At 42.6% G+C, this 25,532-nt stretch overlaps 1 protein-coding gene across 1 annotated transcript in view; it reads left to right on the plus strand.

Moving 5' to 3' along the window:
• The window catches only part of LOC147125122 (putative E3 ubiquitin-protein ligase MID2), a 72,555-nt gene extending 66,453 nt beyond the window's left edge, over positions 1–6,102 (plus strand). Inside the window, exon 8 of the mRNA XM_085997685.1 lies at positions 4,932–6,102. Within this exon, the coding sequence (XP_085853811.1) occupies positions 4,932–5,337 (406 nt within the window). The 3' untranslated portion in view covers positions 5,338–6,102. The remainder of the gene's footprint in view (positions 1–4,931) is intronic.
• Positions 6,103–25,532: the final 19,430 nt, after the last annotated feature.

Raw genomic sequence — 25,532 nt, forward strand, 5'->3', positions numbered from 1 at the left:
ACCAAATGCCAATTCTTCACATCAACCTGAACAGAGAATGTCACGGATGCATCACAACAAATAATTACCCTGTCCTCACCCATGTACTTTTATCGAAAGGTTTTCCACGAGCAATCACAAGCTAGCCCAACGTGGCCGAGGCCAGTTTCAATGTCCCTGCAAGCTGGATGAGATTAACTAACTCAGCCCACTCTCGGACACCTCCTCCTACCTCCGCCTGGACCATGACCCCACTACCGAACATCAAGCCATCATTTCCAAGACTGTCACTGACCTCATCTCCTCTGGAGATCTTCCCTCCACGGCTGCCAACCTCATAGTTCCCCAATCCCGCACAGGCTGCTTCTACCTCCTTCCCAAGATCCACAAATAGGACTGCCCTGGTAGACCCATCATTTCAGCCTGTTCTTGCCCAACGGAATTTATCTCTTCCTATCTTGTCTCTATTTTTTCTCCCCTTGTCTAGTCTTTTCCCACCTACATCCGCAACTCTTCCGACGTCCTCCGCCACTTTAACAGTTTCCAGTTTCCTGGCCCCAACCGTCTCCTTTTCACTATGGATGTCCAATCCTTCTACACCTCCATCCCCCACCAGGACGGCCTGAGGACGCTCCACTTCTTCCTTGAACAGAGGCCCAACCAGTCCCCATCCACCACCACCCTCCTCCGCCTGGCTAAACTTGTTCTCACATTGAACAACTTCTCCTTTGACTCCACTCATTTCCTCCAAAATAAAGGTGTTGCTATGGAAACCTGCATGGGTCCTAGCTATGCCTACCTTTTCGTGGGATATGTGGAACATTCTTTGTTCCAGTCCTACTCATGTCTCCCCCCTCACCTCTTTTTCCGGTATATTTATGACTGTATCGGTGCCGTTTCCTGCTCTCACCCTGAACTAGAAAATTTCATTCACTTTCCTTCCAATTTTCACCCTTCCCCCACCTTCTTTGGTCCATCTCTGACTCTTCCCTTCCCTTCCTTGACTTCTGTCTCCATCTCTGAGGATAGGCTATTGACAAACATTCACTATAAGCCCACTGACTCCCACAGCTACCTGGACGACACTTCCTCCCAATCCGCTTCCTGGAAGGACTCTATTCCATTCTCCCAGTTTCTCCGTCTCCGCCGCATCTGCTCGGATGATGCCACCTTCCATACTAGTGCTTCCGACATGTCTTCCTTTTTCCTTAACCGAGGATTCCCCTCTACCATGGTTGACATGGCCCTTGACCGTGTCCATTCTATTTCCCGCACTTCTGCTCTCACCCCTTCCCCTCCCTCCCAGAACCACGATACGGTTCCCCTTGTCCTCACCTTTCACCCCACCAGCCTCCACATTCAACGGATCATCCTCCGCCATTTCCGCCACCTCCAACGTGATCCCACCACCAAACACATCTTCCCCTCACCTCCCCTTTCAGCATTCCGAAGGGACCGCTCCCTCCACGACACCCTGGTCCACTCCTCTATCACCCCCAACACCCCTTCCCCTTCGCCCGGCACCTTCACGTGCAAGCGCAGGAGATGCAACACATGCCCTTTTACCTCCTCCCTTCCCACTGTCCAGGGCCCCAAACAGTCCTTCCAGGTGAAACAGCTATTTATTTGTACTTCTTGCAATTTAGTATACTGTATTCGCTGCTCACGATGCGGTCTCCTCTACACTGGGGAGACCAAACGCCGATTGGGTGACCACTTTGCAGAACACCTCCATTCAGTCGATAAGGGTGACCCCGAGCTTCCGGTCGCCTGTCACTTTAATTCTCCGCTCCACTCCCACTCTGACCTCTCTGTCCTCGGCCTCTTACACTGTTCCAATGAAGCTCAATGAAAGCTCGAGGAACAGCACCTCATCTTTCGATTAGGCATTTTACAGCCTTCTGGACTCAACATCAAGTTCAACAATTTCAGACCATAACTTCTGCCCCTAGCTTTTTTTTCATTTTTTTTCTCTCTCACATGGCAGCTGTCGACCATTCTGCCATTGCCATTTACACTTCACCTAGAGTCATCTTTCATTTCTTAACTTGTCCCATTACCATCTCCTTTTGCCTTGCACCATCATCCCTTTTGTCTCTTAATCTTTCCTGCCTTCCATCCTATCACAGACTTTCCCTTTTGTTCTTTCCTCCCCTCCCCCCTCTCCCTGGCCTACACTTGCTTAAAAACCTGTTCCACCTCCAACTTTTTCCAGTTCTGACGAAGGGTCATCGACCTGAAACGTTAACTGTTTCTCTCTCCACAGATGCTGCCTGACCGGCTGAGTATTTCCAGCATTTTCTGTTTTTATTACATTAAATTCCTGACCTGTGTGGCTCTATCACATTATACAATGCACTTATCCACAGAGCCATTAAGGGAGCTTCTTTTGATTAATATTCTTTTTTCCTTCTGTCAATCTAAATAAAACTGTTTAAACAGGGAAAGTTGAGGACATCACCAAGACGGAGGAATTAACCATCTACCATCGTTAATGGAGCTATAGTTATAGATCTAGGGATAATTGAACATCACCCGTCTATGTCGATCACAGTCAGACACAGTAGTCTAGATTTTGCGACTGGTATTTTTTTGAAAACACTAGTGCTAAACTTTTTTAAAATAATTGGTGAATGCTTGCATTAACACACTGGTCAGAAAATCTATTTCAATAACTCTTCCAAGCTAGCACTCCTGTAAAATGAGCAGCACTATCTAAAGAATATTCAAAAGGAAAACATTGACAAAATAAGACAAAGCAATAGAAAACCTCATTGTATTTTTTGATTTTTGAAAGCGGTCTTGACATTGATACTTTAAAATAATATCCATTTCTCCTGATTTTCTGATTCATGGTAAAAGGGCACTTTCAATATCTTGTGGGTTGTAGGGAGGATCAACAGAGGTGAGGTTTTTTGTCCCCACTTGTGCAAACTTAATGCATTTGGGTTTTGAAAAGCACATGCTTCAGGTGCTGCACATTGGAGCTTGAGACTGGGAGGAGTACATAATAGTTATTCAATATAAACCAGGAAACCCACCAAAGCACATACTATAATTTTAAACAAGTACCAATAATACTAAAATGCTTTCTTAAAATGAATGCTCTAAACTGCAAACAACTGCTCTAAACTTCAAACAACAAGAGGTGAGTACTCCCAAAGAGACAGCAGGTAACAGGCCTATCCTTCACAGCGACAGATAGTGTTTGAGTTTACAGTCCGGTGAGGCAAGCTACAAATCCACTAACTAATTTGATCGAGTCTGACAGGTTTCATTCGGATTCTGATTCGTGATTCATGCAGGAAACTAACGTGACTATTTTATGATGGGCACCTCCTTCCAACTGAACATTACAGGAGGATAGATTAGCACACTTGGGGCATGGTAGTGTAGTGGTTATAGTGGATTAGCAATTCGACCAGGCAAGTTGTGGATTTGAATTCATTAAATCTGGTCATTTGTGAAATAGCATAAGACAATGACTATGAAAGCTGCCAGATTGTCATGAAAACCCAACTGGTTCAAAAATGTTCTTCAGGGAAGGAAACCTGCCACCCTTACCTGGTTTGACCTACCTATGACTCCAGTCCCACACTATGTGGTTGACTCTTAATGCCTTCTGAAGTGGATTAGCAAGCCACTCCGTTGTAACACAATTGGTTCAAGAAGACAGCCCATCTTCACCTTCTCAGGGCAACTAGATATGGGTAATAAGTACTGCATTGACTTCAACAGAAAGGTAAATCAGGCAGGGTGTACAGCAGGCACCGTTTGCTACTGCCCCATTTTATGCCCCCAAAGTTAAAAGTTCTGCCCATTGTTGCACGAAAGTTCCATGATTTTCCTCAGGGCTGCTCCCACTCTGCTGCCGTAATTTCACGGGAAGTGCAGCAGAAACCCCATTTCAGTACATAAACAGGGTTTCTACCACACTTCTTGCAAAATTATGGTGACGGAGGAGGAGCAGGTCTGAGGAAATTCCCAGCCAAATTGTCTACACTTTCAATCAACCTATCACATGCCAAATCAATGTAACGCAAGACAAGTCAAGGACAAAGGACTCATTCCTCTATCACTCCAACTCTATTTTAACATCCACCTGCATCTTAAGTATCCTTAATGTATTTGCTTTTATGTGTCTACCAACCCAGATACCTCTAACCAAAAGTTTCAAAATACAAAACACAATAACAGGGGCTGACCTTTCAGCCTCCTAAAGATCCAATACATAGGACAATGTGTAGAACATGACCAGATGTGAAATAAAACAGCCACAATTTTTTTGTTGCAGGGGCTCATTGCAAAATTATGACAAAAGGAGGAATTGGCTGCGTGATTTTTTTTTGAAGTTCACAACTGATCAGGGGTAACTCAAACTGCCATTTGAAAAAAAATAGCTGATAGAGAATAGTGGCACATGCATTAGCAATATGTAGGAGAAAGACAAGAAAAAACCCATTAGGAAAATAGGGAGCTCGAGAACTAATGGTAACGACACCAGTAAGTGTACCAATATCTTCCCTTACAACGTTCAGGGGTTGAATCACATTGCAAAATTTTGATAATGAATAATTTAACTTGTGTGGAAATTCCCATGTCTGCCATTAAAATAAGCAGTCAATGCCTCTAACCAAAAGTTTCAAAATACAAAACACAATAACAGGGGCTGACCTTTCAGCCTCCTAAAGATCCAATACATAGGACAACTTGGTGAGAGGAATTTCATACAAAGCAATAACCTGTCTGTTACTAATATCACACAGAGTGATTTCAACGTACTAAAGGTTCTATGCAATTCCTTTGATGTTCCACTATAAGATGGCCTCATTCAAGTTTCTAACCAATTCTTTTACACCTTCTCTGTGCAGAAAGATGAAACTATTGCAAATTGAAGTCTAATTGTTTAAAAAAAGGCTACATGATTTTTCATTCTGTTTCTTTACCTCCAGGTATTCCATTGGCATTTCCTATAAATCAGTCCCAAAGAATGAGTGGAATGGAAAGAATTCATCTTCTTGGGTATTCTCCCGCTGCAATAACAACTTTGCTGTCAGGCACAGTGGCAAAGAGATGTCAGTGGATGCTAGCCATCAGCTGCGGAGACTTGGTGTCCTCCTCGACTATGATGGTAACACACTATCATTCTACGATGCCATGAACACGCATCACCTGCACACATTTGACATTTCTTTTGTTCTGCCTGTGTGCCCCACATTCACAATCTGGAACAAATCGTTAATGATCCTGTCAGGGCTGCCTGTCCCGGACCCATTAGATTGCTTGGAGCAGCAGCAGGAGTGCATTTGTAGACCCCAGGAATCTCCCTATACGTCAGGGATAAAAGTCAGTCAATAAAGGCTAGACTGAAATGGAGCCCTGACCCATCCACTATTCCCCTACCCCCAAAAATTACATTATTCCAGGCAGGGCTGGACTATGCATTGTGCCCTTTCAAGATAGCACAAGAGCCGCCTTACACAGAATGACTACTATTGTATTGAATTTATAAATTATTTATGATAAATATGTTCACAGATTATCATTGGAGAGTTATTGTATTCCAAATGCACTTTCAAAACATGCTTTTAGATTATGGAAAGCTGTTTTTAATATGTCAAAGCTGGAAGAAGATATATTAAGTAGATCTGAAGACGAGGCTTCCTCAATTTCTAGAAACTCATATTGTACACTAGACACACCTAGCTTCGAGAGCCTGAAGCAAATTGTTGCTGTTCTTGTTTGCTGAAAGAATCATCTACACCACAGAGAAGAGAGCTCCTCACAGTGAAAGGAGAATGACTCCCATCTTTCATGTGTCACTTGGCAGTAGAGCAGTCACTATGAAGGGATAATCAGGAGCGGCTGCAAGATGACAGACAAGGTGCACAGAGAACAGAGACGGCAAATGTGTGTAGACAGTGCCTAGAAACAGAACCTAATCCTATCAAGAAATTCATCCTGATGTACTTCATAGATTCATTATATTGTTGTCTTTGTTGGTATTGTTTTGTGAATGAAGAGAATCCTATTCAAGGATGTGTACAAGAACCACACTGATGATATATAGAACTTTAACTGGTGTGTGTAATGTTAAAAATGTTATAAATATTTAATGACAAACTGGTTGGTTGTTTTTCACCTAATTTGAAAAGAGGGATCATTTTCCGAGCTGTTCTTGATATTTTTGAAAATGGAAGAAATTCCACTGCAACAGAGATATAATTATAGTTTAAAATGGAGAAGAATGTATTGAAGGGTGGAGCTGGTAAAATTTGGGTACTTGTGAAGGTGAAGTCAACTGATCACAATCCCACAGCCTGGCATCCAGACCTCCAGGTTACACAGACATCTCTCCTACTTAGCCAACTCTTCTCCCTCCCTCCACATTCACAAAACAAGGGAATACGTGTGGATATCCACCTCCACATCATCAGGGATCCAAACACAGGCACTCACACCCTGTAGATTTATAACCTAACACAACTACGAAAAACGAGATGCATTCTCCAAGTTAGATTGTTAGGAATGCCAAATACATACTGCACTGCTAAACCACCAGGGATTGCACCATAAATACATACTGCACAAACATAGAGTCGAACAGTGATCAGTGCTCCCCACCCCAATACACAAGGAATGAAACCATCTTAACATAAAATTTATGTTAGCGACAAGTGCAGAGACACAGATGCTCCTATGCATAGGCCATGCCATAGAATCAAGACGTGAAAACGTTGGCTTAAATGCATGGAAATGATTTGTTCTTCTGGTCATGATGTTCTTAATTAAAAGGGTCCATCCAGTTCCAAAGTAACCTCAATTGGGGGTAAAATTGTGGCTTGGTCATATTTGATACAAAAGCTGAATATAATGGAACACGGTAAGAATTTATAAAAGAAATGAGGTTGAGTGACATACTGGATTAGACAACAGGCTTACACCTCAGGGACCTGGATTTAAATCCAGCCTATACTCATAGGATGAAAGGCTCCCCTGTCTGTTAGTGAACATATTTCTGTGTGTGGAATAGGTTTAGATAATCTTAGACAAAATTCATCAAAAAGAGAGAGAATACAGTGTGGAGGTCTGATTTTCACAAAACTCACTGTACTCCATAGCACAATCTTGTTTATAGGTTACACTGATCTTCTTCCAACTCAATGTTATGGTTTTACAACTTTCTAACATAATTCATCCTTTACTGCCAAGCACTCTAAGGTTGCCACAAAATTAAGCTTTGTCCACCTGCACACTTCTGAGTTTCGCACCCCATCGTGCATCACGGTTCTAACTCATTGCCGTTGACCTACATTTGTTCAAACACTGACAACACGATATTCAAAAATAATTGGGGAACTAAAGTGTTTGGTAAAGGAGGCTATTTTAATCTGGAAGGTAATGTGTGATTACTGCAACACAAGCTTTTTGGTTTGGGTGTTTGAGGTGGAAAGTGTACTAATTGATGAAAGAACATATTTTGTTTTATATTTGTGTTTTATATTTATTCTTGGGAAGTGCATTTATTGCCCATCTCTAGTTGCTGTGAGAAGGTGGCAGTGGGCCTTCCCCTTGACTCACTATAGTCCTTGTGCTCATGGTACTTCTACAATGATATTAGGTGGGGAATTCCAGGATTTAGATCCAACAATTAATGTAGTGGCACTTCTTAGTTTCCAAACAGGCAGGCCACTGGGCTGTGGGGCTTTTAACATCGAGTAGACGCGTGTCGAAATAAAACGTTCCCAAACGTAGCTTTGTCTTTTAAATGGTTTACTATAACACTTAACAAACAGAATTACAAAGCAAACACGTATAAACGAACACGGTCAAAAACTGTACTGCTCCAAACCTCACAGCTTCTGCCTCTTTCACCACGTGCAGTTTAAAACTGTAAGATGGCTGCACCCATGTGTGGCTTAGGGACTGTTCCATTGTGGCAAGAATGAAGGGGGTGTCGGACTATACTACTGGAGCAAGAAAATAGGGGGTTTCTTAATACAATAAGTCGTTCAGGTAAATTAACTGTATTATGCCATTTAGCCACTATTTTAAAGTATTTTCTTAAGCTTTTATGGCTCTTACATTCCGGCCCCTAATTGACTAGGCACATGAAGCATATCAATTACTCAAACATTAAGAGTCATAAACTAATGAGTTCAACATATTTACAATACAAGTGTCCACTTTTTTCTTTCGTTCAGGAGCTTTTCACGCTGCTTCTTGTAGCAGGCAGAGCTTTGTGATCGGTCTCTCCAGGGTACTGGTCTTGGTTTGCAAACAGACGCGATGAACGACGCCTCTGGAGTCTGGCATGGTCTTAATTATTTTTCCCATCAACCAAGAATTTCTAGAGGCTGAATCATCCACAATTAAGACAATGTCTCCGACGATGAAGTTCCTCTTTATTTTGGACCATTTTTGACGCTCCTGTAGCAGAGGTAAGTATTCTCTTGTCCATCTGGTCCAGAAGAGGTCTGACATATACTGAACTTGCCTCCACTTCCGACGGGCATACAGATCTTCCTTTTTGAAGACTCCCGGGGGCATGGCTGGCTGTGTTTTCAACAACAACAGGTGGTTCGGAGTCAGGGCTTCGAGGTCATTGGGATCATCTGATGTCTTAGTTATCGGTCGGTCATTAATGATGGCTTCGACCTCGCACAGAACGGTTTGGAGTCCCTCGTCGTCCAGCGCTTGCTGCTTCAGTACAGAACTGAGTAGTTTTCTTACGGTGCGTATCTGTCTTTCCCAGACACCTCCGTGGTGGGATGCAGCCGGAGGATTGAAGATCCACTTAATTCCTGTTTGCATCATGGCTTCCTGTATTTTAAGCTGATTCCAACCTTCAATAGCTTCCCGTAGTTCTCTCTCCGCTCCGATGAAATTAGTGCCATTATCAGAACGCATAATGGACACCTGTCCTCTTCTACAGACAAAGCGCCGCAAGGCGTTAATACAGGAATCAGTGTCAAGCGTGTGTGCCACCTCAATATGAACTGCTCTGATGGTCAAACAAGTGAAAAGCACACCATATCTCTTGACAAGGCTCCGTCCTCGCTTTACCTCGAAAGGCCCGAAATAGTCCACCCCTACGTTTGTAAATGGGGGCTTGTCTGGTAACAAACGGTCTTCAGGCAGGTCTGCCATTTTCTGCTCCCCAGCTCTAGCGTGTAACCGTCTGCAAACAATACATTCGGAGAGTATTTTTCTTATTACGGAATTAGCTCCTGGAATCCAGTATCTTTGTCTTAGCTTCGCAAGCACGTGATTCCTCCCACTGTGTCCAATACTCTGGTGTATATGCTGAAGAATGAGAGTAGCAACCCGGAGGTCCTTAGAAAAGATAGCAGGATGCTTGGCCTCCTCTGGCATAGCAGATTTGTTTAGTCTCCCTACCACCCTCAGTACTCCATCTTGCAGTGTAGGGTCCAGCTTGTAGATATGACTACCTTTCTTGATTGGAGTATTTTGCTGTAGAGCTTCGGTTTCTTCTGGGTATCTTTGTCTTTGACTGAAGCAAACTATCTCCTTCTCAGCCTTGGCCAAATCCTCCACGGTCAATGAATTCTTGCTCAATGTGGTCTTGTGCTGATGCATATACTGCTGTAGAAGCATTCTCTGCTTATCAGGGTTAATTTCAGACTGACTGATAGTGGCTCGGTACTCTTTTCTCTTACCGCTCAGGTGTAGCAGCAACTCTTTCAACCTTAGAAACCATGCAACTGCTTTCCTCAACTGGTGCCATCCTGAGAAATGGTTAACAAGCTTGTTCACTGTGTCAAAGTTCTCTTTCGTAGTTATGAAATTTACTGTGACTGATCTCTTGACTTCGACGTCGTCTTCAGTAATCTGACTTGGCATATCTGGTCTTTCTGGCCATGATCTCTCTGTTTCCAGCAGATAACTTGGGCCTTGTATCCAAGTTTCACTCCTCATGAAGTTTTCAGCCTTCAATCCCCGTGAGGCTTGATCTGCTGGGTTTAATGAGGTGTTTACATACCTCCATTGAGATGGTTGTGTAGCTTCTCTAATGGATGAGATTCTGTTTGCTACGAAGGTCTTGAAGCGTATCTTCTCATTCTCTATATACTTCAGCACCGTCGTGCTATCCGTCCAGAAGACAGATTCTTCTAATGGGAGCTGTAACTCTTTACGCATCACCTGGTCAACTTTAACTGCAACAACCGCTGCCGTCAATTCCAGTCTCGGGATGGTGACCTGCTTCAGCGGAGCCACCCTGGATTTTCCCATGAGGAAGGCACAATGTTTCTGGCCCTGTTGATTTGTCAGCAAGAGGTAGGTAGCCGTGCCATAGCCGTCCTCACTGGCGTCCGAGAAATGATGTAGTTGAGCCGTCTTTGTAACTCCAAAACTCGCGGGCTTGATGCATCTACTGACGTTGAAGCTAGAAAGTTGTTGCAAATCTGTCAGCCATCTGTGCCATCTCTGAGCTTGACCTTCTGGGATATCTTCATCCCATCCTCTCTTGTCTCTACACAGCTCTCGTAGCATCAGCTTCACCGGCAGAATGAGTGGTGCCAGGAATCCGAGAGGGTCGTAGATGGAACTGACCACGGAGAGAGTCCCTCGTCTTGTGGATGGTCTTTCGTTCACCATTATCCTGAAGTTGAACGTGTCTGACTCGATGCACCATTGTACACCAAGAGCTCTCTCGATAGGAAGGACATCGTGGCTCAGGTCCAGATCTTTGACTTCAGTGGCTCTTTCCTTTTCTGGGATAGAAGCTAGAACTGCTCTGCTGTTGCTTATCCACTTAGTCAGATGGAATCCTCCATTCGAACACAGAGTTCTAAGGTCTCTTGACAGTGCGATGGCATCGTCTTCTGTTGACACAGACTTCAGACAGTCATCGACATAAAAGTTTCTGAAGATTGTCTCCACAGCCTCGGATGGTGCTTTGCCCTTGCCATCTTCTGCAGTTTTTCTGAGAGCGTAGCTTGCACAGCTGGGAGATGATGTGGCTCCAAACAGGTGTACGGCCATTCTACATTCCACCATCGCTTCACTAACGTCGCCATCTGGCCACCAAAGGAAACGCAGAAGATCAGCATCTTCGTCAGGGATTCTGACTTGGTAGAACATTGATTCTATGTCTGCCATCATGGCAACGAGCTCTTGTCTAAACCTAGTCAAGACGCCAATGAGGGTATTAGTAAGATCAGGACCTTGAAGCAGCTGGTCATTCAATGAAGTTCCTCTGAATGAGGCGGCGCAGTCAAACACTACACGGATCTTTTTCTTCTTTGGGTGATACACCCCATGATGAGGAATGTACCAGACCCTTCCATCGTCTCTGTTCAACTGTTCTTCGGGCACTTTTACAGCATAGCCTTTCGCTATGATGTTTCTCATGAAGTCTTTGTAGTCTTCGTGAAAGTCGGGGTTCTTGTTCAGCTTTCTCTTTAGACTGATGGCGCGTTGCTCTGCTATGCAGCGATTGTTCGGCATCTTCGCGGTCTGTCTTCTCAGTGGCAAACCAATGTGATAGTGGCCATCAATGAACTGTGTAGACCTTGTCATCAAACCCATGAACTGCTGGTCTTCTTGTGACATCTCTGTCTTTTCCTCACAGCTGCGTTCTGAGAAGTCTGCGTTGAACTGCTGTATCAACAGCTCTTCAATGCTTGCGATAGAGATGCGATTAACTGTGACGTTTTGTCGTTCCTCCTTGTTCGACTTGTGGCCATCATCTCTCCTTACCGGTCCATTGATTACCCATCCAAGGGCTGTCCTGACGGCGTAGGGTCCGTCATCCTTGCTGTTTATCACCTGCCATGGCTCCATAGTTTTGTAGGCATTGGTTCCAATTAATAGGCCAATTTCTGCTTCAATGTATGGGAGACGCACCTTTTCTAGGTAGGGCCATCTATCCACATCCTTCTGCAGGGCTAGGTTCCCTATTCTAACAGGAATCTCCCTCTGTGTGAAAACATTAGGCAGGTCTATGAAGTCCTTCTCTTCAAGTCCACACACTTCTAGGTCTGACAGGATATAACTTTGCATTGACTTCTCATGACCCATGGTGCGTAATAGGATTTCTGTTCTGCCTCTAACGTTCAGCTGTCGCATGAGTGATTCTGTGCAGAACGTTGCTGAACTACCTGGATCCATGAAGGCGTAAGTCTCCACAACCTTCTCACTCCTCTTAGACTTGATCCTTACTGGTACGATGGCAAGAATACAGTCACTGTCACCGGCCCCAGTGAGTCCACAAGTCTCTGGTTCTAGCGACACCAGAGCACTTGAAACAACCTTCTCGTCGGTATTGTTTTCTTCACTCTTCTTAGAGACTTGTTCTTCTTTATGGATATGCAGCAGACTGGGATGTTTCCGAGTGCACTCTCTGCATGTTGTTCTTTGCTTACAGTTTCTACTCAGGTGCCCCTGAGAGAGACATCCAAAACATAGGCCGTTGAACTTCAGGAATTCGATTCTGTCCTTATGTGGCTGTGCTTTGATGTCGCTGCAGAAATCCAATGTATGATTCTTCTGGCAGAATAAGCATGGCTTCTGAAAGGCATTAGCAGGCGTCACTGTGCTGCTCTTTTTGGGAGATGAGTTCTGGGGCCTTTCTTCCTCGGCCTGAGTGACGATAGTTGCAAAGCTGCTTCCCCTGGAACCACCTTTCCTGAGAGTCTTTGATTCAGCAGGCTTGGCTTTCACTCTTCCATCGGTGGTCGGGCTGACATCCTGGATGTTTCCAAACAATGGGTCCCTAGCAATTTTAGCCTGTTTGTCTATGAAATTCACTAAGTCTGCAAACCTGGCTCTACTTTTCCGTCTCTCCGTTATCTCAAAGGCTGTTCTTCTCCATTGTTCTCTCATCCTGTAAGGAAGCTTAGAGATGACGATTCTCATAGTCGTAGGATTGTCCATCTCTTCCATGAATTCAACATCCTCCATGGTGTTGCGACATCCTATGAGGAAGAGAACATATGCGTTCAATGCCTCTCCGTCTTCCGATCTGATCTGTGGCCACTTGGTAGCCTTTTCGATATATGCAGTGGCTATCTTCAGCTCGTTACCATAGTGCTCCTGCAGCAACTTCCTGGCTTCTATGTATCCCCGGTCCGGTCTCATGTGTTCACAGCTTCTGACCAGGTCTTGTGGTTTACCACTGGTGTACTGTCCCAGGTAGTACAACTTATCACTGCTGCTCTCTGTCTTGGAGTCAATGGCTTGTTCAAAGGATCTGATGAAGGGCTTATACTTGAGTGGGTCGCCTTGGAACACTGGTATGTCTCTTTGAGGGAGTCGAAACAGATTCTGTTGTTTTACAAGCATCTCTGTAATTTCGTTCTGACGTTGCATCACTCGGTATAGGCTTCTCCCTGTGTCTTCAGGCCTCTGGTGGTCATCAGCAGGGTCTAGTCTAGACCGTCTGACGTCTGGGGTAGCATCACGTGCTCCTGTTAGTGGAGAGGCCACTCTTCCACGCTGTAATGCCGGGGAATTGCTTTCGGGCTCTGTTGTAATTCTTGAAGGTGCCCTGGATCCAACTCTATGTGGCAACGTTGACTGGCAGTGGCTCCCGCCGTCCCGTGAGCCTTCATAATCTTCGTACGCACTCAACCTGGCATCTGAGACCTCGATAGCTGTTTTCATCTCCAGCCGTTCTTTCTTTGCCTGCACCTGGGCCCGCTGGGCCTGCACTTGGGCCTGTTGGGCCTGCAGTTGGGCCTCTTGGACCTGCAGTTGGGCCTCTTCCCGTTCAAGAGCTTGCTTCTCATCTAAAGATGCTGCGCGCGCCATCAACGCCGCCCGTTCAGCCTCCGCTCTCATGCGTCGCGCCGAGCTTGTGGTAGAAGCGACTGACCTGCGTCCAGAAACAGAGCTACCTTCTTTTCGATTTTTGCTCGGTCTGGCGGAAGTCTCTGAAATGCTATCGTCTGGTCCGACTTCATCGTCAACCTTATCTTTCTCTGCTGTATCAGCATCTTGACGAATTTTTAACATCCACTGCTCCGTGGCCTTGATATAGTCCTTAATGCTGGTTGATTTAAGATCAAACCAGTCGTGCTGATCAGTGTTTCCCTCTTCTTCAGACAGAAGTGCTAATACATCTTCATTGAGTATATTAAATTCTTCATGCAGCTTGAAGAAATCGTAATACATCATGTCTTCAGCTTTCTTAATATTAGCATTATCTTCCATGAGACGATCAATTATCTTCATTTTTCCAGTTATCTGAACTAATTTAGCCTTCCTTGCACCTATGCTTCTATGTAACTTCTCTTCCCTTGCCTTTGGGGTGAGCTTTATTTCCCTCTTTTGGCCAGCAATCCTTCTGGCTGGGGGAAGCTCCTGGCTCCGTAAGGCCTCGGCCATTTTACCCACAGCTCTTATTTAGCTTCTCAACAGAATGAACAAAGCAAGTAACAGTCACTGTACCTTCGCTTTCTTAAATTGTCGTCTGGCTCCGTGACCATTCATGTATACGTTCGCCGACGATTCCGTCCCTTCCTTCTTAGGGAGCTAGTTTTTGACTAATGTAGTGGCGCTTCTTAGTTTCCAAACAGGCAGGCCACTGGGCTGTGGGGCTTTTAACATCGAGTAGACGCGTGTCGAAATAAAACGTTCCCAAACGTAGCTTTGTCTTTTAAATGGTTTACTATAACACTTAACAAACAGAATTACAAAGCAAACACGTATAAACGAACACGGTCAAAAACTGTACTGCTCCAAACCTCACAGCTTCTGCCTCTTTCACCACGTGCAGTTTAAAACTGTAAGATGGCTGCACCCATGTGTGGCTTAGGGACTGTTCCATTGTGGCAAGAATGAAGGGGGTGTCGGACTATACTACTGGAGCAAGAAAATAGGGGGTTTCTTAATACAATAAGTCGTTCAGGTAAATTAACTGTATTATGCCATTTAGCCACTATTTTAAAGTATTTTCTTAAGCTTTTATGGCTCTTACAATGAAGAAACAGTGGTACATGTCCAAGTCAGGATGATATTTGACTTGGAGGGGAACTTGGAGATGGTGTTCCAATGATCGTGCTGCTCTTACTCTTCTCGGTGGTGGAGCTTGAAGGGCTGGGAGACACTACTGGAGTAAGCTTGGTGAGTTGCTGCAGTCCATGCTGTAGATAGGAAATACTGCATGGTTGGATTATATGGGAGTTACATTTCAAAAAGACCTTGAAGCCCTCATGAAGTTTACATCTATCACACAAAAATATAAAATGAGAAATTTGTTGGGTGGTAGAAATGAACAGTAAGCCATTCAGTGAGCAAGTGTTATCAAGAGGATATTTAATCAGCTGTATATTACCCCAAATAATAAGATTTTGCAATGCATTAGCTGAGATGAGATTTCTCTCAACTGGGTGGTAATCGCCAAGAATTGGACATGAAGCATAAATCTAGGCAATAAAATACTCATCACAAATTAGATGTTCCTGTAAACATGAGGTCACCATACAATAATCAGTTTTAATACAAGTGTTTCAACCGAAGTATCAGCATCTTATAAAAAAAAATCAGCTTTTCTGAGTGGGATTGAAGATTCTCTATTTTCTAATCACATCAGTTGCAAGGTAGGCTGGAGGCTGTTCAAATCAATTAGATCAATTTGAAGGTGGGACTGGAGACTATCAAAGCCAATCAGATCAGTTGGAGGATAGGACTAGAACCTGTCCGAACCAATCAGATTGATTGGAAAATTGTCTGTAGGTCGTCAGAAGCAATTTGATTAGCTGAAGGACAATCAACTGGAGCCTGTCAGAACCTCCTTGACTGGCTCAAAAAACCCACAGACCCACTAATCAGATTAACTGGAGGCAGGACTGAAGCACATCAGAACCAATCAGACATAACTTTCTCCCGTTCTTAGTCTAAATTGAGGGAGAAAGTTGTAAAATGGTTTCTCACAGTTACAAATGTGTTTACTTAGTGTTTGTCTCTGAAGAAGTTATATGTAACAGATCAACTGCTAAACTACAGCCTTTTCAATTTTCCTCAAAGGAATGTTATCTATGTGAAGGTTTATTTTCTTCCTGACTAGTTTTAATTACTTGTTCAAGATAAAGAGGCTGTTACTGCTGCAAATGCATTGCTGTCATTGGCTTTATGTGAACATTGCTGTTGCTGAACTTGTAAAATTATCAGGGTTAGGAAATAATATCGGTCTAGAGGTATTGGAGTAGTGATGGACTTACCTTAAATTTGAAAAATTACAAATTTCCATCCTTCGGATTTTACTGTAGTGTACTACTGTGAGGTCGACCTATTGTGGGTGAGTTGTGGCACCTGGTTATGGTCTATAACTTTGAAAGCTTGTTTATGCTCTCATGAAGATATCTTTGTGAACACCCAGTAACTGGGAAGAGAGCCTATTTTGTTCATATTAAAGAGTGAGCAACATTAACAGGGAAAGGTGAGGGGTGGTATTAATAATCAATAATACAACAGATTGCAAACTCCAGACTGGAGGCCCTCAATTGGGTTCACTCGACTGCAGAAAATCTAGATCACCATGCTTGTCCTGCAAACTGCATTTTCATACACTTTAAGATTTAAAAGGCAAAATCTTTGAAATGCGCAGTAAGTTAATCAGCATCTAAAAGACAAAAATACAAGTTAATGTTTGGCCATGACACTCCACAAAGCTCAGAAAGATGTGTGTAGGTGAGGGAAGCCAAATGGTCCATCTACTTCATTGTTAATAAAAACCTACAATCCTCCTCTCCCCATCACAGCATCCAACTACATGGAATGTGAGTTTTTGCCTCCACTACCTTAGCCAGGAGACCATTTCAGGTATTGAAAGGAGTGCTTCATGACATCAGTGCTGAACTTGGCTTTACCAATTTGCAACTATATCCCTTTGTTCTTCAGTTGTGGTTGAACTTGAAAGGTGCTCAAGAGTAACCTTTTCTATTTTCCTTGGTGTCATATATATACACCTCAAAATGATCCCCTCCCATACACCTCCCTTCAAGGGTGAAGAGTGTTAGTCTTTCTAACCTTCTTCATAACTCAGTCTTCTGACATGAAGAATCAGCCTTTCCAACCATTCTTTGCATAGCTTCCAGGAGTTGAAATCTCCCTTGTCACCTGAACTGAATGCTGTATTCAATGTAGGGCCTGATCAAAGCTTCAGTATGACGGCCTCAGACTTAAACTTTACTGCTTCGGCAATCCAGAAATTGCTTTGAAAGGTTTTCAGTGATAGTCAGAACATTATTCCTTATTACTGGTGATTCTCCATCTACTTCTGGACTGCTATGGGATCCATAACGGCGACAGATGTGGCAAGTAACCAGATTTGATTTGTTCTGGCTGGGATTACTATAGGTGTGTGCTGTAATGGTTTTAGTTCACAAATTAACATGATAGATCTAGGGCTAGATGCCCAGTGAAAGGAACTGGATCCTATAAAGTGGGATTGAAGTCCCTACGACTATTTATATTTTCATATTTAAAATACGTGTAACTTTTGCAGAAGAAATGATGTTTGGTTTGAAAGCTAGAATTACAACAGGCTGCAAAATGTTGGAAAATTCACCCGTGTTAAAAATCTAAATTTGCTTAAGTGGGAATGGGCCCAGGCCCCCTTAGAAAATAAACCTCATCATTCAGCCTTCACATCTCCCTTCAGTAATTTCTACTGCAGAAAACCCTTGTGCATGCTTTTGTCTTTTTCCTTCCCCATGTAGTAAAAGTTATGGAATATTGGGTATACCTTGGCTTAAGTTATGACAAGCCTGTATTTCACTGCACTTTAAATCTAACTCCTCATCTCCACATATCACAAGGCTTCTATTCAGAGGTATTTTTGAGCCATCAGATTTTTTTGAAACAGTTAGTCAGCTTTTGCTAGTCTTCAAAGTTGGAATGTGTGGATCACCTAATCATGAGGTATCATATTGAACAGTAGAGGATTGCAATAAATCACATGCTTGATTGCAATGTTGGCGGGGGGGGGGGGGTGGTTGTTACATATTATGTTCTTCAAAATTCTTAACACCTGTCTCCGATCTTCAGAAATATTACAGAATCTCATGAAAAATACATGGTCTGAGCATACAGAATCACATGGTAACATCTGTGGCCGTAGGGATTGTCTAAATGTCAACTGGTGTGGGATGGAATAGCAATTTCTGACTTCACATACCCAGAGAATATTATGAAATTTTGCAATTAGCTGATATTTTCATATCAGATTCTATTTTATACCAAAAAGTCTCCCACGGGTCATAAACAATTTATCATGTTGCATTGTTTTGAACCTTTGAAACCCTCATGCTCTTTCAGACCTCACTAGAATTTAGTTGTACTTTTGACATTGCGTTAACATGGCTTTGACAAGAATTATCAACAAATCTTGAAATAATTAGTCCTGGATTAAACTAATGTCTGCCAGAAACTAAATGTGACAATTAGATTAGCACCGAGTTTCCACGAGTGTTGATACATTAAAAACACAAAGCATCATTTTCTAGCACTCTGGTTTGTTGAAGACTTTCAGACTCATCTTGAATTCTTCGGTTTTGCTGAATAAATGGCTGCTATACCACCCTGTCATATTATTGCTCTGTGCTGTAGGCATTAAAAGAAAAAGCTATAATTGTCCTTATGCCTCTGTTAGAAAATGAACCACCAGGTTAGCATTATTGAGTATGCTAGACCAGGTAATTCCCACATTCAGTTCCTGGCCAGTACAAGGTTAGCTGATTAATAATGAGGATACTAAAACAGGCCTCAATGTCCCTGAGCTAGAGAGGAGGGGGAAAAATCATTTAAATATCAACCAAGATTTCTAGTCCAGACCATTATTCAATGATCACTTCTTGGTAGTGCATATCTGTGCAGATACAGTGAAGATTGGGTGAATCTTTGAAGCCCCCCCATGATCAAATAGTCTGCTGACACTCATTGTTCAGACTCCCATATGAAGAATGATTACTTTGGTGAGGTACCAGAGGACAGTTGCATCCATGTAACCATATATCTTCAGGAGAACATTAAAAAAAAATAGGAAAACTAATTGATTGAAAATTTGACACTGCACAATTACATGATGTGTAATAGAATTGTCAACATCAGGGAAATGTTAGGAGTGATCAACAAGGCAACAAATTACCCAAATTGCAAACCTGACTAAATCTGTGAGGCTGTGCTTGGAAATGACAAAGTAGGTTCTATTTTTTAAACAAATGTGTGATTTTCTCCATTAGTGAGTGGCAATTGGTGTCAAGCGTGGCTCAGTGGGCAACACTTCTGCCTCTGAGTCAGAAGGTTATGGGTTCAAGTCCCACTCCAGACACTTGAGCACAAAAATCTAGGCTGACACTCCAGTGCAGTACTGAGGTGCGTCTTTCGGATAAGATGTTAAACTGCTCTCTCAGGTGGACGTAAAAGATCCCATGGCACTTTTTCGAAGAGCAGGGGAGTTATCCCTGGTGTCCTGGCCAATCAACATCACTAAAAAACAGATGATCCGGTCATTATCACATGGCTGTTTGTTGGAGCTTGCTGTGCGCAAATTGGCTGCCGCATTTCCTACATTACAACAGTGAGTACACTTCAAAAGTATTTCATTGGCTGTAAAGTGCTTTGGGATGTCCAGTGGTCTTGAAAGGTGCTATATAAATGCAAGGCTTTCTTTTTTCAATGACTACAGTCTGTATTTTGGTGCAGCAAAAGATTCCACAAATTTCTACATTATATGCTGCATATAGTGTGACGCAAGTACCACAATTTTATATAATAAGTCTTTGAGAAAATGAAAATACTGGATTCTGAGCAGTAATAAATCAATTTACTATGGTATGCTTGGGTAATGAGGTGCAATGAGGCCTTCATGTACACAGGCCCAGCAGATTGAGCACTCCTAAAGTAGCCTCTGGAAAAAAGATAGGGTATGATTCCAGTTTATCTTCTTCAAAACACTACAAAAGGCTGAGTTGATTCACCAAAACAGGTCTCTTTTTCAGACAACCGGTATTTTGTGTAATTTGTAAATGTGGTACAGAAACTGCAATCCTCAAAGTCTTAAGGTGAACTAAAATCAGGAAAATTAGAACGACAGATCCATTAGTAATAAAACCAGCGGTTTACTCAATCTTCAGATTATACAATACTACTTGTATAATAGTTCCGTAATGTAGTCAGTTAAGAGCATTGTATATGTGAAAACTGTCACCCTTCTCATTGTACAATTGAATTGCAAGAACATTTCTTTGAAGATTAGACCCTGTTAAAAGATAGAATATTTCTATGATGTACGCATTTGAAATCTTTAACTCTTGTAATCTATTCTAATATAAATAATTTGTAATGAAAGCACTTTCTGTAGATTCATGGTGGAGAGGAGGCAGCAGGAGTACAAATGATGCCCTGTAAGGAGACATCAGGACAACAATTTGCTGCAAAACATTAATCTCAAAAGATAACACAGGAACCAATCCTAACATTTCTAACAAAGCCTTTCTTTGACTTTCTTAATGCACCTCACCAACAATCCACTTACAGTCCAATCATAATATCAGAATGACGGATCATCATTAACCGCTTTGTTGTGTCTCCTGGCAGCCATAAGACAAGGAAAGCACCTAGCTTTTCGCACTGCCAAATTATTTCCCATTACTGAGCTAGCAAACAATGAAATAACATTCAGGATGCAATATTTACTTTAAAACCTACTACATGACTAAGCACTGCCAGTGATCAATGTAATAGAGCAGCTCTATCTATCTGTAGACATTTCCATGCAGTTAGGAGCATGCACTTTATAATTCTGGCTAGAATATACATGAACAGAATATCCTTATTGTGTTGAATGTTTTTCAGGCATTATTCACCTAGCAATTGGGCTGCTAGTGCTTCTCCTTATACATCACAGATAATAGCATGAGCATAACTCAAGTTTTTTTGCCATCTGCAGAAATTCCATCAACTCACAAAATGGATGAGGATTACCTACTAGCAAGGGAAGAGAAATCTTTCCCAAAGCGTTCAGGGTTATTACTAGGATTTCATGGAACCAGTACCTGGCATATGAACCACTTACTTTCCATTTTACTTTCTCATTTTTCTTCCTTTATTTATCTTTTTCTGACTACTGACACAGAATTAGAGAGTTATTACTAATGAAGACACAGTTTAACCATAGCTCATGGCGAGAGTGAATCCACTGCATAATGAGTGCAGGTTTAAACAGCAGCTTCATTCACTCAGAACAGTTTGGGTATATTCTGCCTACTTAGATATGAAATCTAATCAGTAACAGGACACACACACACATGATAATGTAATGCACAAGATCTGAAACTGGACGAATGGAACAAGAAGGTCCAATTTTTAATCTTTTTTTATCTTAGGAATATCTGCCCAGCTCTAACACGAGGGCCAGTTTCCCCAAGTTATTGTTACTGATTGGGAAGCTGCACATATCAGAATATCACAGATGCAATGACAATTATTTTCTCTCCATTAAAATGAATGGATGGAAAACTGCGCAGCTGTTGATGATTTGCTTATTCACATGGCCGACGGCAGAGCAAACTCAGAATTTTAAAAGTTCATTTTCCTACTTCTGGGTCTCATAACGTGATGATATTAGTTATTAATCTTTTCACTGAATTTTCATCAGGAGGAATGCAAAGATCAGAACCCAAATCAGAAGCAGCCAGAACTCCACTCCCTACCCCACCCCTACTCTGTCCTCTGTCCAATTTTGGACTTGGCAAAAGGTGGCAACCCAGTAAATGAAACACTGGAAAAGCATAGCCACAACTATATTGTGTCCTCGAGGCCATCTGTAGGACTTGCAATTAGACAGACAACAGATTGCGCAAGCTGACAGTGACTGAATTGTCCCGTTCTGTCGTGTTTTATCAGCATGAATGCAGTTTGTAATTGCAATAACATTTCTAATTGACAATGTAATTAAAGGCTCCCAGCTGTTTATAATGTGTACCATACAGAGCCTGGAAATTGCAGTACAAATCTTAATTAAATGGATGTTTAAAAAATAAATTAACTTTGGCTTAACCACTGCGTTTTGACTGGTAATGGTTAAAGAACAAGCAACTGAATTATATAATTTAAAAGAATTACATTGAACAAGTGGAGTACGTATTTATTAGAGCTAGTTAGTGTTGCACACCAATTAATGCTGCACCACTTCAGTCTACTGTGATAGAAAAATTGTAGGCTTTAGAATTACCTCAAAGATGCTAACAAGTAGACTCTTAAAACATATCTGAAATTCTTCTCTCTGCTACTTTATCAGAGACATTAATGGATTTATTTTAAATCAGTTAATGTCTTTACTTACACAATGGGCCAGATATTCCGATCCTTACGGGTATGTACGCACTGTTTACACACCCGTAGGGACATCGGAAATGCCGGTTTCAGGCATGCGAAGCGCAGGCGCTGAAAACCAGCATTTCCGATTTGTCAAGAATGCTTTTGACAGATCGGACGCCTGCCCGAGAGAAGGGCCTCTGCGGGGGGAGTGTTCCACTTTCTGGAGCACCTCCGCCCGCAGAAAACCCTTAGAAATCTTACGCCTGGTATAAAAGTCGAAAAAAGTTAAAGCATTTCGAGTTGGAAAGGCCCAGGAGTGGAAGTGTCCGGCCCTCTGGTAAGTCCGTAGATTTTTTTCCAGATCGGAGGCCTCCGCACGCAGGAAACCTCTGATCGGAAAATACAGCCCAGAATAAAAGAGACATGTTAGAGGAGCACGTTACGTATCCATCCACTAGTATCCCATGGCATAATTTCTGAGTCCTATAGCTTATTCTTGAATCCATGACAGTGCTTTTAAATACTGTCACAGATTTGCTATTGTTTCGAGAATGAAACCTCCAGTCATCATCGGCATAAGAAAATGCTTAGAAACAGATGGCATTTAAATAGATTGCACCATTAAGCGGGATGCAGCATGGTTAAGCCATAGAGTTGTTGAAAATAGGTTTCTACCCAACGTTTCCCACATGATTTCTCCCATTCAATTAAAAGAAGAGTATGTGGAGGTCTTGGAGCAGGTCGTCTGCTGATCATTTTGGCTGTAGGTGTTGTGCAACTCAGATGACACCAAGATTGAAATGCTTGATCCTTCTGGTGCACTACCACAGCAACTCACTGGACCAAAATATGCCAGGTTACAAACTTGGCCCAGAGATTCCATTTTGTTTTGTGGGGGGTGAAGCCTCTGACTACCCCAGAACAAGGCCAATGACACAGAAGTAGGCAGACACTCTATATTGGAAGTTTCCATGTTCCCAGCCTCAGAAGGCTGGCAGCTCTAGAGCAAGTAGTACACTTGGTGAAACCAGGCATGCTAGGCCAGAGTAGCAGATTTGGGGCCTACCTTGGTGGTCCAGGCCTGGGACACGGGCTGGATCCCAAAGATTCTGCTAGCAGATGAAGAGTTCTCAGCACCCTTGCTGGTGGGAGCATTCTTTAAATGTTTCTGTTAGCTAATTGACACTTGTCCATATACAGCAACGTAAAATAATTGGCAATCATTGTATAAAATAATTAAGTTCTTTATTGCTTATCTCATCACTTTTCTTCTCTCCCTAAGTTTCTTTACTTCTCTCCCTTTAAGACGCGCCTCTTTGGCCAAGAATACCTCCTAATGTGGCTCGGTGTCAAATCTTGTTTGATAACGCTCCTGTGAAGCACCTTGGGACATTTTACTATGTTAAAGGCGCTATATAAAAATGCAAGTTGTTCTAATTGAACACATTCTTCCACACATTCTTGCAAGCTATACATGTCAATAGCATGTTGGCCTCCCATGTGCTTGCCTCTCATGCCTGTTGAACCCTCTGTTTTGTCATATGGCTGTCTGGCACCTGCAAAGGCTGATGGCACTGACTCCCTTTAAGAGGGCCCAGCTGCAGCATCACTGGAGGTGATCACACTTTCAAAGGTAAACTGCAGAGTGCTGATATCATGCAAACGACACCACACAGGCTGAAAGCAGATTCCTCTATACTTCTCAGCCAGGGTGTTGAAACTTCTTGGCAGGCTTTCCAATGCCTGATATAACTGGCTGTGCGAAGCAAGCAGTTTCCTTCTCATATCTGGGCTCCTGAAGTCCTCATCTCTGTCTTCCACAGCAGAGCTGGAAGAGGACCTTGCCCTTTGGTAGGCTATCTCCTGGGCGATCCCTGCCACCAGCTGTTCACTAAAGTGATTTACATCAGAATACTGAGTTCCTCATTTAAACTCCAGTCTTCCAAAGATTACATATTGCTGCGCAAAGACAATACATTTTCTCAATCGTGCTTTTTGAAATTGTCATAATTTTGCCATGAGCATTCAAACATCAGCTTTAGGATACTGGGGCTTTGATTTAAGCTAATGAAACAAGGATGGACAGAAATGAATCAAGCAATTACAGTAACAATGTACATGAAATTAGACATCCGGTGCCTAGCCTTAGAGCTAAAATATCATTGTAATTAGCTGATCCTTTTCAGTGCAATGTATATGCACTATATAATTAGACAGTCTTTAAATAGTGGGGTTGTGCTTTTTTTAAAAATAGGGTCAAGATTGTATACATAATTGTACCAAATTGCTGCTTTTGTTTTTAAGATGAGAACCAAATGCCGGTGTTAGGAAAAGGACCAGGCAATTACTGACAACATTCTGCAGTGTCTAACTAAGCCTGTGCCTCTTTAGATAGGAAAGAACTAGTTATATATAGAAGCTTAATGGGTGATTACAATAACAGGACATCTATAATTAGAGCCTGTACCTTATATACAGCAGAATAATGCTGAATGAAAAAGATCAAGTAATCAGAACAAGGGGCTGTCTACAAATTTCCACATTTTTATGCGCCAGTATGTGTGAGTATGATCAGCAAGGGGAGACTGTCTGGATTAACAACAGAAAATGCTGGAAAAACTCAGCGGGCCAGGCAACATCCGTGGAGAGAGAAATAGAGTCAACGTTTCAGGTCAAAACCCTTTGTCAAGATTGTCTGGATAATGTGTTTTGAGTGGTTGAAGAAATTTAAAGAATTGCGATGGAGGAAGAATTTTGTTAAAATGAAGTTTTTCTACCCTCTCACTGCAACCATCTATGCTCCTATTCAGAAGGCATCAACTAATCCCAGGAACCGCCCCATGGATCTCATCACCCTCTGTTACCTCACCCAAGTGACAAATCTTCATATGTGAATTTGTGGACAGCAAGTAAATGTGGACTATTTGAACACAGTGGATCATCACAGACAAAACACAGCCTATACAACACCTTCCCCCAATATTCCAGGGTCCCATCACCACTCGTAAGAGTGAGGTGGAATGAGACTCCTGCATGCTGACAGCAAAGGATGCAGGCCTCATCCCAAATCCCAGGAATGGGGTCATTGACACAGGCAAGCTCACCCCATTCTAATACTGGAAGCTGGAACTGCACACAGCCACTTCAGCAGGGAGGACCCAGAGGCCCCATGAAGGGCCAAAGATAAAGCACGATTATTTTTCTTCAGCTCCCATGGATAGCCTGAGAACTTCACCATCACGCTTGGGGAGGAGTGGGGGTGGTAG

Source organism: Somniosus microcephalus, chromosome 1 (genome assembly GCF_052327205.1).
Source record: "Somniosus microcephalus isolate GS21.2 chromosome 1, FLI_Smic_1.0, whole genome shotgun sequence".
Lineage (NCBI taxonomy): Eukaryota > Metazoa > Chordata > Chondrichthyes > Squaliformes > Somniosidae > Somniosus > Somniosus microcephalus.